Source organism: Myodes glareolus, chromosome 19, assembly GCF_982192425.1.
Source record: "Myodes glareolus chromosome 19, mMyoGla1.1, whole genome shotgun sequence".
In the NCBI taxonomy this organism is placed as follows: Eukaryota; Metazoa; Chordata; class Mammalia; order Rodentia; family Cricetidae; genus Myodes; species Myodes glareolus.
In genome coordinates this window covers 2,480,458-2,494,972 of record NC_142044.1, presented here as the reverse complement: position 1 = coordinate 2,494,972, position 14,515 = coordinate 2,480,458, and the positions used below count along the sequence as shown (strand labels likewise).

General features: G+C 37.6%; 1 protein-coding gene across 4 annotated transcripts in view; it reads right to left on the bottom strand.

Moving 5' to 3' along the window:
• Vps13b (vacuolar protein sorting 13 homolog B) overlaps positions 1–14,515 on the bottom strand; it is a 513,205-nt gene that overhangs the window by 307,443 nt on the left and 191,247 nt on the right. For 2 of the 4 annotated variants that reach the window (XM_085679117.2, XM_085679115.2), the window contains exons 20-21: positions 5,986–6,095; positions 3,662–3,809 (exon numbers count right to left, since the gene is read on the bottom strand). In XM_085679117.2, coding sequence (XP_085535243.2) covers positions 3,662–3,809; positions 5,986–6,095 — 258 coding nt within the window. The remainder of the gene's footprint in view (positions 1–3,661; positions 3,810–5,985; positions 6,096–14,515) is intronic. The other 2 variants (XM_085679119.2, XM_085679116.2) reach the window with 1 other exon arrangement.

Here is a 14,515-nt window from a genome sequence, read left to right as displayed (position 1 = left end):
CACCATGCTCTGTAATATGTCCAACAAACTCACTGATTCTCCAGAGTGAATTTGGAGGAATAGAACGTTGGATGGTCATTATCATCTATAGGGAACAGGGTCTCTATTCACCATGCTCTGTAATAGGTCCAACAAACTCACTGATTCTTCAGAGTGAATTTGGGTAAACTGGAACTTTGGAAGCTCATCATAATTTATAGTGGATAGGATCTCTATCTATATTCCAAAGAAGAAAATTCTTGAAACACAATTGCTTTCTATTCTAAGGCAGAAAAACATTTTTCAACTACATTTTATCTCAGAGAATAAAATCAACTACACATTACACATTAATGTCTATCTTCAGTTCTTTAATATTTTACAATGAAATTAAATATCTAATTACAAAAGAATGGAACTTTAAGCTAAACTGCATGATTAAAGCAAGTAACTTTTGAAATACATAAATCCACAAAAATGTAGTTTTAATGCATAACACTTATTCCACACTATAATTAGGAACATACCTGTTCAAATTCAAACTTAACCAAATGAAGGCTGGCCTGAGTACTCTGAGATGAATACTGACTAGAGTGGTGTTACTCATTTTGCTTTTAATCAAGTTATTAAAATTAGATATTCAAAAATCAGTGCCATAGAATCAACAGTATTAACTTGAATTGGCAGTCTCATCATTAAAAATTGTCCTGAAAAAGTACACCGCATATGACCAGAATGAATCTTTTACTATTTAAAGAAACTGTTGACTTTAAAATAACATGATAAACTCATGAAAAAAACAGAAGGGAAGATGCCATGCTTTGTCTTCATTGAAGAACTCCATGTATGTGTAAAGTAAAGGGCTTTTACCGTCAAAAAATTTTTCTCATGTTATCTACAACAGTTAAAAGCATCAATATTTGGCTGCTTAAACTTTTGTTGGTAGACTAAATGAGAGTTAACCTGATAATGTACATTCTTTTTATCCCTGTTTCATGATGATGTGGAAGTTCCCTCTGTGTGCTGGGATTACCATTAATGAATAAAGAAACTGCCTTGGCCTGTTGATAGAGCAGAACTTAGGAAGGTGGAGAGGACCGAACTAAACGGTGGAAGAAAGGAGGGCAGAGTCAGAGAGACGCCATGGAACTGCCAGAGTGAGACATGCTGATCTCTGTCAGTGTCACTGCCACGTGTTGATATACAGATTGACAGAAATGAGTTAAATTAATATAAGAGCTATAGCTAATGGGCCAAGCAGTGTTTTAATTAATATAGTTCCTGTGTGATTATTTTGGTTCTGTGCAGCTGGGACAAACAAGCGGCCTCCTCCTGCTACACAATGAAGATATCATTTTTCTAAATGTCAAATCTCAATTGCCTGCTAGTTCTGCAATGTTGTTTCTCTGTGTGTTCTTACTGACTGACTTCTTAAACCTTGCCATAGATTCTGCTCGTTTTTATTTTTGACATCATAGGTAATATGTAAACATCTAAAATTCTAGTTAACAACTGCACAATACTATTCTGTTTTCAAAGTTTTCTTGTTCATTGCAAATATTTCATTACTTTTTTGAACACCGGCAAATGCATCATATCTATTAGGGGTTCACTGACTAGGAGGGCACAGCTATTTTTGAGAGTACAGAAAATTTTACGCGACTGTGTTGTTGATATTAACTGTGCTCCCAGTCTTTTAAAACATGCCCTGCCACCTGGTGCTAGCATTGCTTGCACAAGAATAAAAAAGACACAGGTGCTTCTTGTTGAAAATGAAAACCCAGATCAAACACAGTGCTTTGTATCACCATGCTTGGGTCACTGTGAACTAAAAATGTTACATAATTTCATTAGAGACAAACTTGCAATCAACATTGCATCAGTAGCTAAGAATACGGAAATGGAGCCAGATGGTAGGTGCTGCCTGCCTTTTAATCCCAGCACTCGGGAGGCGGGGGCTGGCAGATCTCTGTGAGTTCTAGGCCAGCCTGGTCTACAGGAGCTAGTTCCAGGACAGGCTCCAAAGCTACAGAGAAACCCTGTCTCAGAAAAATTAAAAAAAAAATAAAGAATATGAAAATGACAATTCTAGTAAGAAATGAGGCATAAATCTTGATGTTGTACCTTTAGTACAGGTCACTGAAGCAAGAGAACGGTTTGAAGGTGAGCCTTGCCTTGGAAACTGAAAAAAACTCAGCCCATTAAAAAGAAAAACAAGAGTTGGAAAATTCATTCTTCCATTGTAGAGGGCAGTTAAAATTTGGAGATATATGCAAATGATCATAAATTATAAATAACTATTCAAATTCGTGAATTTATTATACAATACAATATAAATAAAAAATGAGGACCACCTGCTATTATGTGCAGTGAATGTTCAAAGAAATCTGATTTGACGTCACAAGATGGGAACTCATACCCAACACTGCTTGGGTATCCAAAAACAAAAGCCCAGGGACTTAGGGTAAAACTAAATACTACTGTTCCAACAACAACAATACTAACAACAATAATAATAGCAACAACATAGCTATAAAATGGCTCCTAATTACATTTGGCTACAGTCATAGATCACATATCCAGTGCCTTGCTCAGCTACCATCAGAGAAGCTTCTTCCTACAGCAGACGGAACAAATACAGAGACCCACAGCCAGACACCATGCAGAGAAAAAGAGACCTTGGACCAAGCATCCCTATAAAGGATATCTTCATCAAATGTTTTCCCTCAAGGTATAAGGAGCCTTGTGGAAGAGGAGGCAGAGAGAGAGTAAGAGCCAGAGGGGATGAGGACTCCAGGAAAACCAGGCCCTCTAAATCAGCATGAGCAAAGTTCAGAGGAACACACAGAGACTGAAGCAGCACGCCCAGGACCTGCAAGGTGGCACCAGGTCCTCGGCAGGCAGATTGAGGCTTCCAGTTTAGTGTCTCAATGGGATTCCTAGTGTGCAAACACAAGGGTCTCTGTTTCTTGTGCATTACCTTGGACACTTTTCTATCTGTTTGTTTGCTGGATCCAACTGCAATGTATTAGATTTTAATCTTTTTTATTATAATTGTTGTATGTTTGTTTTCTAATGAAAGACAGAAAGGGAATAGATCCCAATGGGAGGAGTAGAGGGAGGGGAAACAGTGATCAGTATATATTATGTAAGAAAAAAAAATCTATTTTCAATTATAGAAAAAAGAAGGCAAACACTGTAAATTAATTAAAAACTTCAAAAATCAAATGCTAAGTTAAAGAAATGTTTGTTCTCAAGAAACAACATTATTGCTAGCATATTTCATTCCAAGAGAAGCAAAAGTAAAAGGCAACTGAGAGATGATACATAATTCACAATCAGGACATTATGCCCATGGAATTTAACATCTATAAATCTTTACGTATCCTTATACAACATGAGTGTTCTAAAGTTGGAGGAACTAAAGACAAAACCCTCCCCAGGACAACACCACCACTGCTACAGTACACACCAGTAATCTCAAGGAGAAAAAAAAAATCACTGTACCATTTGTTTTTAGAATATATAAAGAATAAAGACTAGTCATTTAGGACTTATCAATACAATGGTGAATTATGTTTTTTTCTACTCCAATAATTAATATTATCTTCTAATAAAAGCATGGGAAAGAATAATAAGATAAACTAATCCTCAAAAAACTGATAAATCTGTTGACACATACCTGTGACTGTTTTTGTTTTGATAGGGCTGCTGGCATATTCTGAGGCTTGATATGACTGCTGCTTTGCCAATGGGGCACTTCCAGCAGAGAGCTCCTCTTCTTTCCTCCTGCTCACTGCAGGAACCAGAGGAACTGCTACCACAGGCTGCTGGGAGACAGTAAGAATAAACGAGCATCTTTGTGAAGCACGGACCAAGGACAGTATTCTGTAAGCCCTCTCTCTCTCTCTGGAAAGTATACCATCTGGACTCTGGAACACTACTAGAGGATTTCCTCCAGAACAGACAGAACCAGCCTTGCTTATTGGTGAGTTCTGGCTATGAACTCAGCCAACTGTGGATCAAGCATATTCAGGGCAGCATTCACATTGCACTAGGCATTATTATTGATACTCAAGTGTATAGCAGCATATGATTAGGTTGGGTTGGAATAATCTATACCATTGCACACAGGGAACTCAGGCATCAACACATTTTAGTTCCTTGGACCAACAGTCTTTCAAGGATATTGAGAGACAATGGTACTAATTTTTTCAATACAAATAATTCAATAGTATAGTTTAAATTTATAAGTTAATGAGAGGTTAACAGAAGCGAAGAACATAACAACAATGCTGCAATAACAATTAATTAATGCTTATGAGTTATTTATTTACAGAATTTCCCACAGTATTTTCAAATGAGGGTTGAAAATTCTGTGTGAAAATCTATAAAGCTATAGGTTAGCGTAAGTTGTAAAGGCAAATATAAACACAATACTGGGAGACCACCTCAAGTCTGAAATTCCCGTTGTGAATGTGACAGTTAGGACGCAATGTTACTGAGGGGGAGGGGACAATGCTGAGGATACGGACAGTCCAGTCTTTGGGGAAACTCTGAGAACTCTACATTGTTTGATGAAGGGACAGTCATGGCACAGCACACAACCCAAGTTAGAGAAAACTGGAAAGCATTACGGATCTCGACTGAACACAGGGGCGCAAAGCTGGACAATGAAGTAGCTGTTTTTCCTTTATTTAGTGAAATAAAGTCTGATGTTGCTGCCAGTGATGTCCAATACAAGGCTGTCAGATCCCCACCATCCCACACTCAAAAATAGTAATTTTGCTGCAGAATCAAAGATCAATGCGGAACTGCATGAATCATCAAATACTGGGAAAACAAGGAATGACAGCGATGGTAAGCTGGTGTTCGGGATAACCCGGCACATGTGGCTGGCTGCAGTGCAGCTCTCCCAATAACAGCACAGTTTCACAAAGCATGCCAACAGGACAGCGGAGGTAAGTGGAAATCTATGCTAAGAATGAGAAAAAAAAAAACCTGAAAATGTGAAAACAAGTATATTTTGTACCTGATTATAACAATATATTTAGTATTATGTTAATTATATTTAAAATCTATTTAACACTTTAAATACTTAGGCATGGTGACACATGTCTATAATTCCAGAACTAGGGACACTGAGGCAGGAGATTTGAGTTCTAAGTCAGTGGCCTAATAAGCCCATCAATCACTGCCCATCATGAATATACCTAAGGGAAAATCAAGCACTCTGAGAATTATAACCATATTAAGGATTTAAACAAGGATGCTCCTGGGGTTGCACAGATTAATCTTATGTAATTACAGAATTCATTTGTCTCCTACTAAATAGCATTACTTCATCACAGAAAAATGATAACAAAATTATTACAAGTAGAATATTGCAAAATCACAACTGTTAATGAATAAATACAATACAATATAGCACAAATATGACCTCAAAAGGACTAAATTTTGCTATTTACTAGCATTGTTACTGCAGTCAAAAACGTTACTTCATTGAAAATGAGAACAATAACATGGTGAAAATTACGTATCCTAACATAGCATGTCTCATTTAACGATTCTTAGAAACTACAATGACCTGTTCTTCCTTTGCAATTTACAGTCATCTAAATGAATACATGTCACAACTTCTTTTGCATGAATTATCAAATCGCCAGAGTTAAAGTTCAAATCAAATTTATCAAATAATTCCAAAGAGTGTAACAACAGATAGGACTGTCCACACTGGTCCTGATAATCTTTCTGCTTTATAAGCAACTATGTAGAAAGTTACCTCAACAACCAAACTATGCTGAACACAAGTTCTTATAAATAAAATTACAAACTGTTGAAAAGCATGAAATGGGGCCTAAAGAGAGTCTGGCACATGAATAAGAAGAGAATCCGTACCAACAGCAGCAGCTAACTCCATGGCATAACTGCATTGTCTAATCTGAGTCATTAACAATAGCAGCATCTAACAAACACAACAAAAGAAGAGTTGATTTTGCCACTCACCTGCTGCATATGTCTGCTTGTCCTTCTCTGTGGTTGATAGAGGAGCCATGTATATAATACTGGGTCAATGTTAACTGCTAATCCTTGTACACTACAAAGAAATACAGCACCTAAAATAAAATATTTTAGAATTACTACAGTTCCACAGACATAAACGACAGACTCCTGTGGTCAGGATGCACACCATGCTGCACGCGTGCTGCAGGACAGCGAGGCAGGCACACCAGCAGAGCACACGATGCTCTTTGTGTGAAGACGGAGTCACAAATGACCTGGGCCTGAGTACTAACCAGAGAAACAAGACGAAACAAAACAGGACAGAAATGATTTGCATACTGAGAGAGTATCCTACAATAAATTCTGAAAGTAATGGCTTGGTCTACAAGAAAACTGTACCAGACAGAAACCCAACTCTGAGGCACGAAGAACCCAGCAGTAGAAAACAAATGCTGCTTTTCACAGTGAATTCAAAATAAAATATTATTTCTAAATACCATTCAGATCACTTTTGTCTTTTAAAGGCAGAAGTAATAAACATATAAAGTGCAGCAAGAGGTAAAATATGAACCCATTAAACATGAGGAGTGAGCGGGTGGGACCTGGAGGGAAAGCAGAGTGGTAATGAGGTCATTCTACAGCTGTAGAGAATTCTTCCCTGTCTTCTAAAGTCATCACTGGGGCTGTCAAGTAACTAGATGCAAATGTTGAGTAACACTTGTAAACTAGAAATGTATTTATCTTTCTCTAAACCTCCAGTTTGACACATCCTTCTGACATGTTCAACTTGAATTCTCTGATTGACCACAATACTAAAAATGTGGTTCATTTTGGTCACTGAAAACTCAGTTTTCTCAATAAAAGTAAGAATGTTGTCATGTAATAAAGGTGGTAGAGGTGTCACAGGTGCTTTGGGAATAAGCATGAAGGAGAAATAGGAATGTGGTCCACATAATATCAGAAACAACTGCAAACACCAGGAGACTTTTTATACGCAATTTTTTCTAGCCCATTACGTTGTCAAAAGGTTGGTATCCCCGCACACGTTAAAAGAACGACATATTTCCCTTGGTCTTGAATTTATAGTGAGACAAAGTGAACTGAACATGCATTACTAGATTCCAGAGTGCACACATGCATGTCAGAGAATGAAAATGTATCTGTGTGCTTCCCCGTTGTTACTCTTGCCAACCAGCTCAAGATATAATCTCTCTAACACTGTTTTAGAAACTACAAAGTTGATCGTCAATCCCCTTGCATCTGACTCAGATTTTTTATTATTTCATATTATACTATAGTAATCTAGCATTTTAATCTTGATGATATATACAATTTCCCATATCTGGGCAAAATTTCAAATGCACAGAATAAAATACCATATGCGTGTGTTTTGGTTTATACATTCATGCAGAAAGCCTAATAAAATTTTATTTGAATCTTGGTGTGTGTATATGCTCATGCATGTGTACACATATATATGGGCACATGTGCACATGTGTGTATAGGCCAAAGGTTGTACTGGATATCTTCCTCAATCATATTCCACTTAATTTTTGGGACAGTATTTCTCCAGGTTTCAATTCTGCTAGACTGACTGGACATCAGATCTCAGGATCCTTTAGTCTCCACCTACTCAATCCTGTGTTTGCAGTAAGGACCAGCAGACCCAGATTCTTGTATGGCTGCTAAGCATCCAAACTCAAAACCCTATACTAAAGCAGAAATCTTTTTAATACCAATTTAGCCATTTGTCTTGCTCATAAATATTTTATTATGATAATGTTCTAAATCAATTAGAATATTGAGTCATTCACATTATAGTGTCTTTAAGTTTTTAGATTTCTACGTTTTAACCCTTAAATGTTTGACCCAATAGATGTTTTAACTCTTTCAAAATTTCTGTAACAGAAGACAGATGAGATGATACTATGTATTTTTATTCAATTACAGAACATTTCATACCAAAAGTTTTATTAATAGTAAATCCTTACTTCAAGTATTATCTGATATTTAACATTACAGCCTCACCCCGCACCTGAGAGCTAGTGGCACGCATCACAGAACAGCCTCTACTAACAGGACACTACCGTCTATTCTAGCTACAAGTTGTTTCTTTCTTTTTTTTTAATTCTTTCAAAAGCATCGCTGATTTTAAGTACCAGAACTCTAAAACTGTTATCCTTGGAACATTTTCATTGCTTTATTTCATTCTTTAAAACTAAACAAACAAAAATTCAAGGCTCAGGTTTGTCAGAAAGTAACCTAAAATTGATTTTCCACACTAATAAGATGGCCTTTGAGAAGGGGGAAATGAAGATAAAAACTCCATCTTTAATGTAGCCCGCCTAATATTTTTGATACTTACTAGAGCATGTGAGGATGATCTAGAATATGGCTGTTTCCACACTACACAGAACACTCTATGGAATAGTACTGTTGTGGAGTACAAAGGATTTTTTTTCTTTTTACCCAATCTGACAGTAGATTCAATGACAAGAGATTCAACTTTGTGTTTTCTCTCGGTAACAAAATCATAAACTAAAATCTAGGTAAAACTGGAGAGCTGGAAACAGTATTATAGAGAACGTCAAGGTTAGAAGCTTGACATGGATGTAAAGATTAGATGAGCAATAAGAAGATTAGCAGCACTATTTGTAATAGCCAGAACCTGGAAACAACCTAGGTGCCCCTCAATAGAAGAATGGTTAAAAAAGGTGTGGAACATATACACATTAGAGTTTTACTCAGCGGTAAAAAACAATGACATCTTGAATTTTGCATGCAAATGGATGGAAATAGAAAACGCTTTACTGAGTGAGGTAAGCCAGACCCAAAAAGAGGAATATGGTATGTACTCACTCATAAGTGGATTCTAACCATAATTAAAGGTCTTTGAGCCTATTATTCATGATCCTAGAGAAGCTAAATAAGAAGGTGAACCTGATGAAAATCATGTAGCTATCCGCCTGGAGATTGGAAATAGACAAGAGTCCCAGGTAACTTCGGGTGCATGGGGGGGTGGGAGGGTTGTTGGAAGGGGAGAGGGTTAGAGAGAAGGGAGTAGGGGAGTAATGGGGAAAGCTCGGTGGACTGGGATGGGGGGAGGGAGGAAGGATGGATATGGGATCAGGGAAGAATATATTTCAACTAAGGGAGTCATTTTAAGGTTTACAGGAGACTTGACTATAAATGGGATCCCAGGTCCAAAGAGAGATCCCCAGATTGTTCTCTGGACAGAAGAGAGGGTGCCTGAAACTGCCTAGGCCCATAACCATACTGATGAATATTTTGCTTATCACCACAGAACCTTCATCTGGCGATGGATGGAGATAGAGACAGAGACCCACATCGGAACACTGGACTTGACTCCCTAGGTCCAAACGAGAAGTAGAAGGAAAGAGAACGTGAGCAAAGAAGGCAGGATCAGAGGGAACCTTCATCCGACGATGGATGGCGATATAGATGGAGACCCACATTGGAACACCGGACTGAGCCCCCCAAGGTCCAAATGAGGAACAGAAGGATGAAGAAAATGAAAAAGGAAATAAGGACTGCGAGGGATGCTATCACCCACTGATACAAGGGGACGGATCTAATGAGAGTTTACCAAGGCCAGTTGGACTGGGACTGAACGAGGACGCAATCCAACCAGATTCTCTGAATGTGGCCGGATTCTCTGAATGTGGCTGGCCCGGAGTCTTTCTGAAAGGCCATTGACAATGACACTGGGACTTGTTTCCTCTGCATATACTGGATTTTGCGGATCCAGTCTGTCTGAACACTCACCTTCCTGGACCTGGAGGGAGGGGGGAGGAACTTGAACTTCCCACAGGGCAGGAAACCCTGACTGCTCTTAGGGATGGAGAGGGAGGAGGAGAGGGAGTGGGGGAGTGGGAGGGTGATGGGTGGTGGGAGGAGGGGCGGAAATGGAAACTTTTATAATTTAATAAAATTACTTTAAAAAAAATGGAGACTTCTAATTTCTAAACAGTATTTGATATTGAATGGAGTATCTAACTACAGTGATTAAGAATGCAAATATATTGCTCAGTTAATACAGGACAATTACTCTCTAGGATACAAAAAGAAATAAACAGAATATATTCCAAAAACAGAATAGACAAAAATATATGAATTATTGATACAATGAAGGCAGGATTATAATGCACATTAGTATCTCCCTATCCTAATGTCTTAAACAATAAGGAGGAGGTTTAGAATAACATTTAATTTAAAATGATTTTATTTACACTGTGATTCGTGCCTATTCCCATATACTAGGGAAGCTTAGGAAAAACAGTAGAGTTTTATACCAGTCTGGGGATCACAGTGAGTTCAGGGCCACATGCAGCAATCAGGATTCCATCTCAAAACAACAATATAACTACACTGAAGTTTATCAACTCTTTAATTTTAAAGCTTGACATATAAAAGATTAAATTTAATCACTGATAAGGGAAATAAATTTATTAGTGGTAACATATGCTTCAGTTCACATACTCTGAGCCAGTCACCTGATTTGTATGAAGGAAATTTACTGAAATACAGCCACGCTTGTTGCTCGCTGTCTACATTAACTCTGCACTCACTCAGATAAATGAGCAGCTGCCACAAAGATTATATGGCATATGAGCCTAATATTTATCATCTATCTGGCCCTTTAAGAAAATGTTTGCTGAGGTCTGATAGCCCATTGCTAATGGTAAGTTAAATGATGTAACAGTTTTAAATGTAAAGTGGAAAAATTGCTTTGGGCATGTATCTGTACTTACATATTATTTACACTAACTATGTGCATGTATCTGTACTTACATATTATCTACACTAACTATGTGCATGTATCTGTACTTACATATTATCTACACTAACTATGTGCATGTATCTGTATTTACATATTATCTATACTAACCATGTGCATGTATCTGTACTTACATATTATCTACACTAACCATGTGCATGTATCTGTACTTACATATTATCTATACTAACCATGTGCATCTTTCTGTACTTACATATTATCTATACTAACCATGTGCATCTTTCTGCACTTACATATTATCTATACTAACCATGTGCATCTTTCTGTACTTACATATTATCTATACTAACCATGTACATGTATCTGTACTTACATATTATCTATACTAACCATGTGCATCTTTCTGTACTTACATATTATCTATACTAACCATGTGCATGTATCTGTACTTACAAATTATCTACACTAACCATGTGCATGTATCTGTACTTACATATTATCTATACTAACCATGTGCATGTAACTGAAGAACTAATACACATTTACTTCCAAATTTGCAATTGATATTAAAATCACAGCTATGCCCTTACACCAACGTTATCTGCCTGCACATTTCTTATTGCCAAGACCCTTTTTGAACAGTTTACAAACATTTTCTAAAACCATAAGCTCCTTATTTTAAAAGGAAAGGTGTATCCTACAAAATCTCCTAATCAGTGCTGGGAGGAGCAAGAGTGATATCCCAAGTAAGGAGGAGGAGCTTCACCCACGAGTGAGGCATGGACTCTGCAGACTCCTCCTTTCCTGGCAAGTAATTGCCCTTATCATAGATGAGATTCACATTTAAGTTAGAGAGCTTTCTATTCACCACAGAATATTAATCAATATCAAACCCTCTGGCACAGTAAAGAAACTAATTATTCTCCACACCCATCTAAAGCAGTCAGCAGAGTGTCAGAAAAAGAAAAAAGAAGAGTCTCCCATACGATGATGGCACAGAAGAGCACAGATGAATTCCTCACAAGAATTTCAACAGGTTTCTTCGGAAATGGGATGCTCTCAACCTCAGCTTCTCCTATGAAATGATAAAAGTATTCTATTTGGGACCAAGATGGAGAAATCCGATCATGTTCTAACTCCTGGGTGGAAAAAAAAAAACTAAGAAAATCATCTTAACATTGTACCACGAGGCTATGCAAGACCCTGGAAATCTGCTAACAAAGGACTGTGGACAATGAAATTTGAAAAACAATTAAACATTACTCTCTAAACTGTCACATCTACTGCCACGTTCAACAACTCCAGAATGACACCCAGAAGAAGGCAGCTATCTGCCAGCTGGCAGAACCACCAAACCAAAAAGACAAAGTGGAAATGAGAGAATTGGTGGTAGAAACTTGAAGAAGCCAATGGCAAGAGATCTGTACACAGGACTCAGCAGTCTTCAAATGAACTCATGTAAATATCCGACAGGGGAGGGAAGAGGCCCAATATACAAAAGACCACAAAAGTATGGAGAAGCTGTTCAACCGCAGTAATCATTTCAGAAATGAAAGCAAAACTACAATGAAGTGTAGCAGTCCATGCCCATAAAATGTCTAAAAACCACACACAGAATACCTACAAGTGTATATAGGAATATGGAAAAAGGCCCCATAAACATTGGTGGTGGGAATGAAATGGCTCGGGTAATATGGAAAGGAGATTAGCAGCTCCCAAAAAGTTCAAGACTTCGCACACGACTGACACTGTCCGAGTGTGCGTGCAGGCGTGTGCATATGTTAAGGAGCAGTAGTCACAATAGCCAGGGGCAATATGAATACCCATAATACAATAGGTAGAGAGATAAATCATGGCCTACAGACACGTGCAAAGTCTGGTAACAAACAGGAATAAATCCGATATAGCACAACATGGATAAAGTTTGAAAACCTCATGTTAAATGAAAGAAGCCAGATAGAGAATCTCCAGGATAGAAAAACCATAGGAACAGAAGAGATTGGTACTGTCACGAACTGGGGAGATGGGAAGCAATTACGTAAAATACCAAATTCCTCTTACAGATTAGGATAATAACGGCAATACTGCTTTGGAACTAAAATAGAGTTAGAGACCAAACAACATTTAAATAGAGTTAGAGACCATACAACATTTAAATGCCAGTGACTTGTTTAACCCTAAAACAGCTAACTTTATATTACAGTCATGTACCCACATCAAAATCTGACATATAAAAAAACATCATTTTTGTAACTAAGTGTCCACACATAAGACAGACCCGTTAGATTATAAAGTAACTGACAAATTCTTGTTGCCTAGTGACTATAGCCTTTGAAATGCCCCATTGCAATGCCTCCTCATGGCTTCACGGTGTTTCTGGAGTAACAAAGTAACTGGGATGCCAGTCAGGTGAAAACACTTAGGTAGAGTACATAATTATGACTTAAAGATAAGATCATGGTGTTTTCCACTGTGGCTCTAACAGTAACACACACACATGAATGCATACATGCACACACAGCCCTGGAAGTGCATGCGAGACTACACTATCTAGGTTGTGAATAATTACAAGGTATGATGTATACACAAGGAGAAATCATCTAATAACACATTTCTGAAAATCTAAATTCCATCACGTTCAAAGACAGTTCAAAAGCATGATTTGTAGTGCTATCAATACTACTAATAAAATAATCAGACAATAATGAATTAAAAAATAAATAAATCTAACAAAATGTACGGGACACGAAAAAATATAACTTAAAAATACTGCTGAGGCATATTTAGTATCAAATTTGTAAATCAATTCAGTATCTTATATTAAAAAATAAAAAGAAAACATCAAATTGGGATGGTGTTGGGAGCAATTGAGAAAGAATAGAAAGTAGCATGAAGAGGTGGATATGATCAAATTACACTCTTAAAGAAGAATTTTCCCCAGAATATTATAGTAAGAACTTAAACAAAAGTAAACCTGGAAAAGAAATTAACAATAGTTTGGACTACTGTTAAGATTCCTCAATAACTTTAAACTACCAGCAAGCATTTCAATTTCTACAGATTGCAGTCCTTTCCAAATCACTAGGTTCTCAAATCCTCACTTTAGGGTTATCTTATTTCGTGGTGACAAGATCTGGAATTGAATTTCAGTAGAGTTATTTCCTTAATGTTAGGCTTGTATTTTCTCATATTAAAATGATGATAAGAACACATATACAATTCTTAGTGTAGTGGAGGTGATGAATAAAGTAACTAATACAGATGAAGCAAAGTAATATCTGTGCACAGTAATCACAGAGAGTGTCCACACTTTCATAGTAAGGACTCAATGACTCACAATAATCAAAGAGTGTGTCCACACTTTCATAGTAAGGACTCAACGACCACAGCTGGTTGTGAGTTTGCATTTATCTTCACACACAGATTCCTAGGCTAAGTATCACATACTGCAGTCTCCAGTGGTATAAGACGTTTTGAGAGCAGAGATTTTCTTTCAAGCATGGAACAGTATAAAATAAGTCAGCGCTCCCCTGGAATGTTCCCACTTAAACTCTGTGCTCTGTGCCCACTGAATGAGTTCTAAACTTGTGTCTCGGCGATACAGTCGGAGACCCACATTGGAGCACCGGACTGAGCCCCCCGAAGTACAAATGAGGAGCAGAAGGAGGAAGAACATGAAAAACGAAATCAGTACTGCGAGGGATGCTATCACCCACTGATACAAGGGAACGGATCTAATGAGAGTTCACCAAGGCCAGTTGGACTGGGACTGAA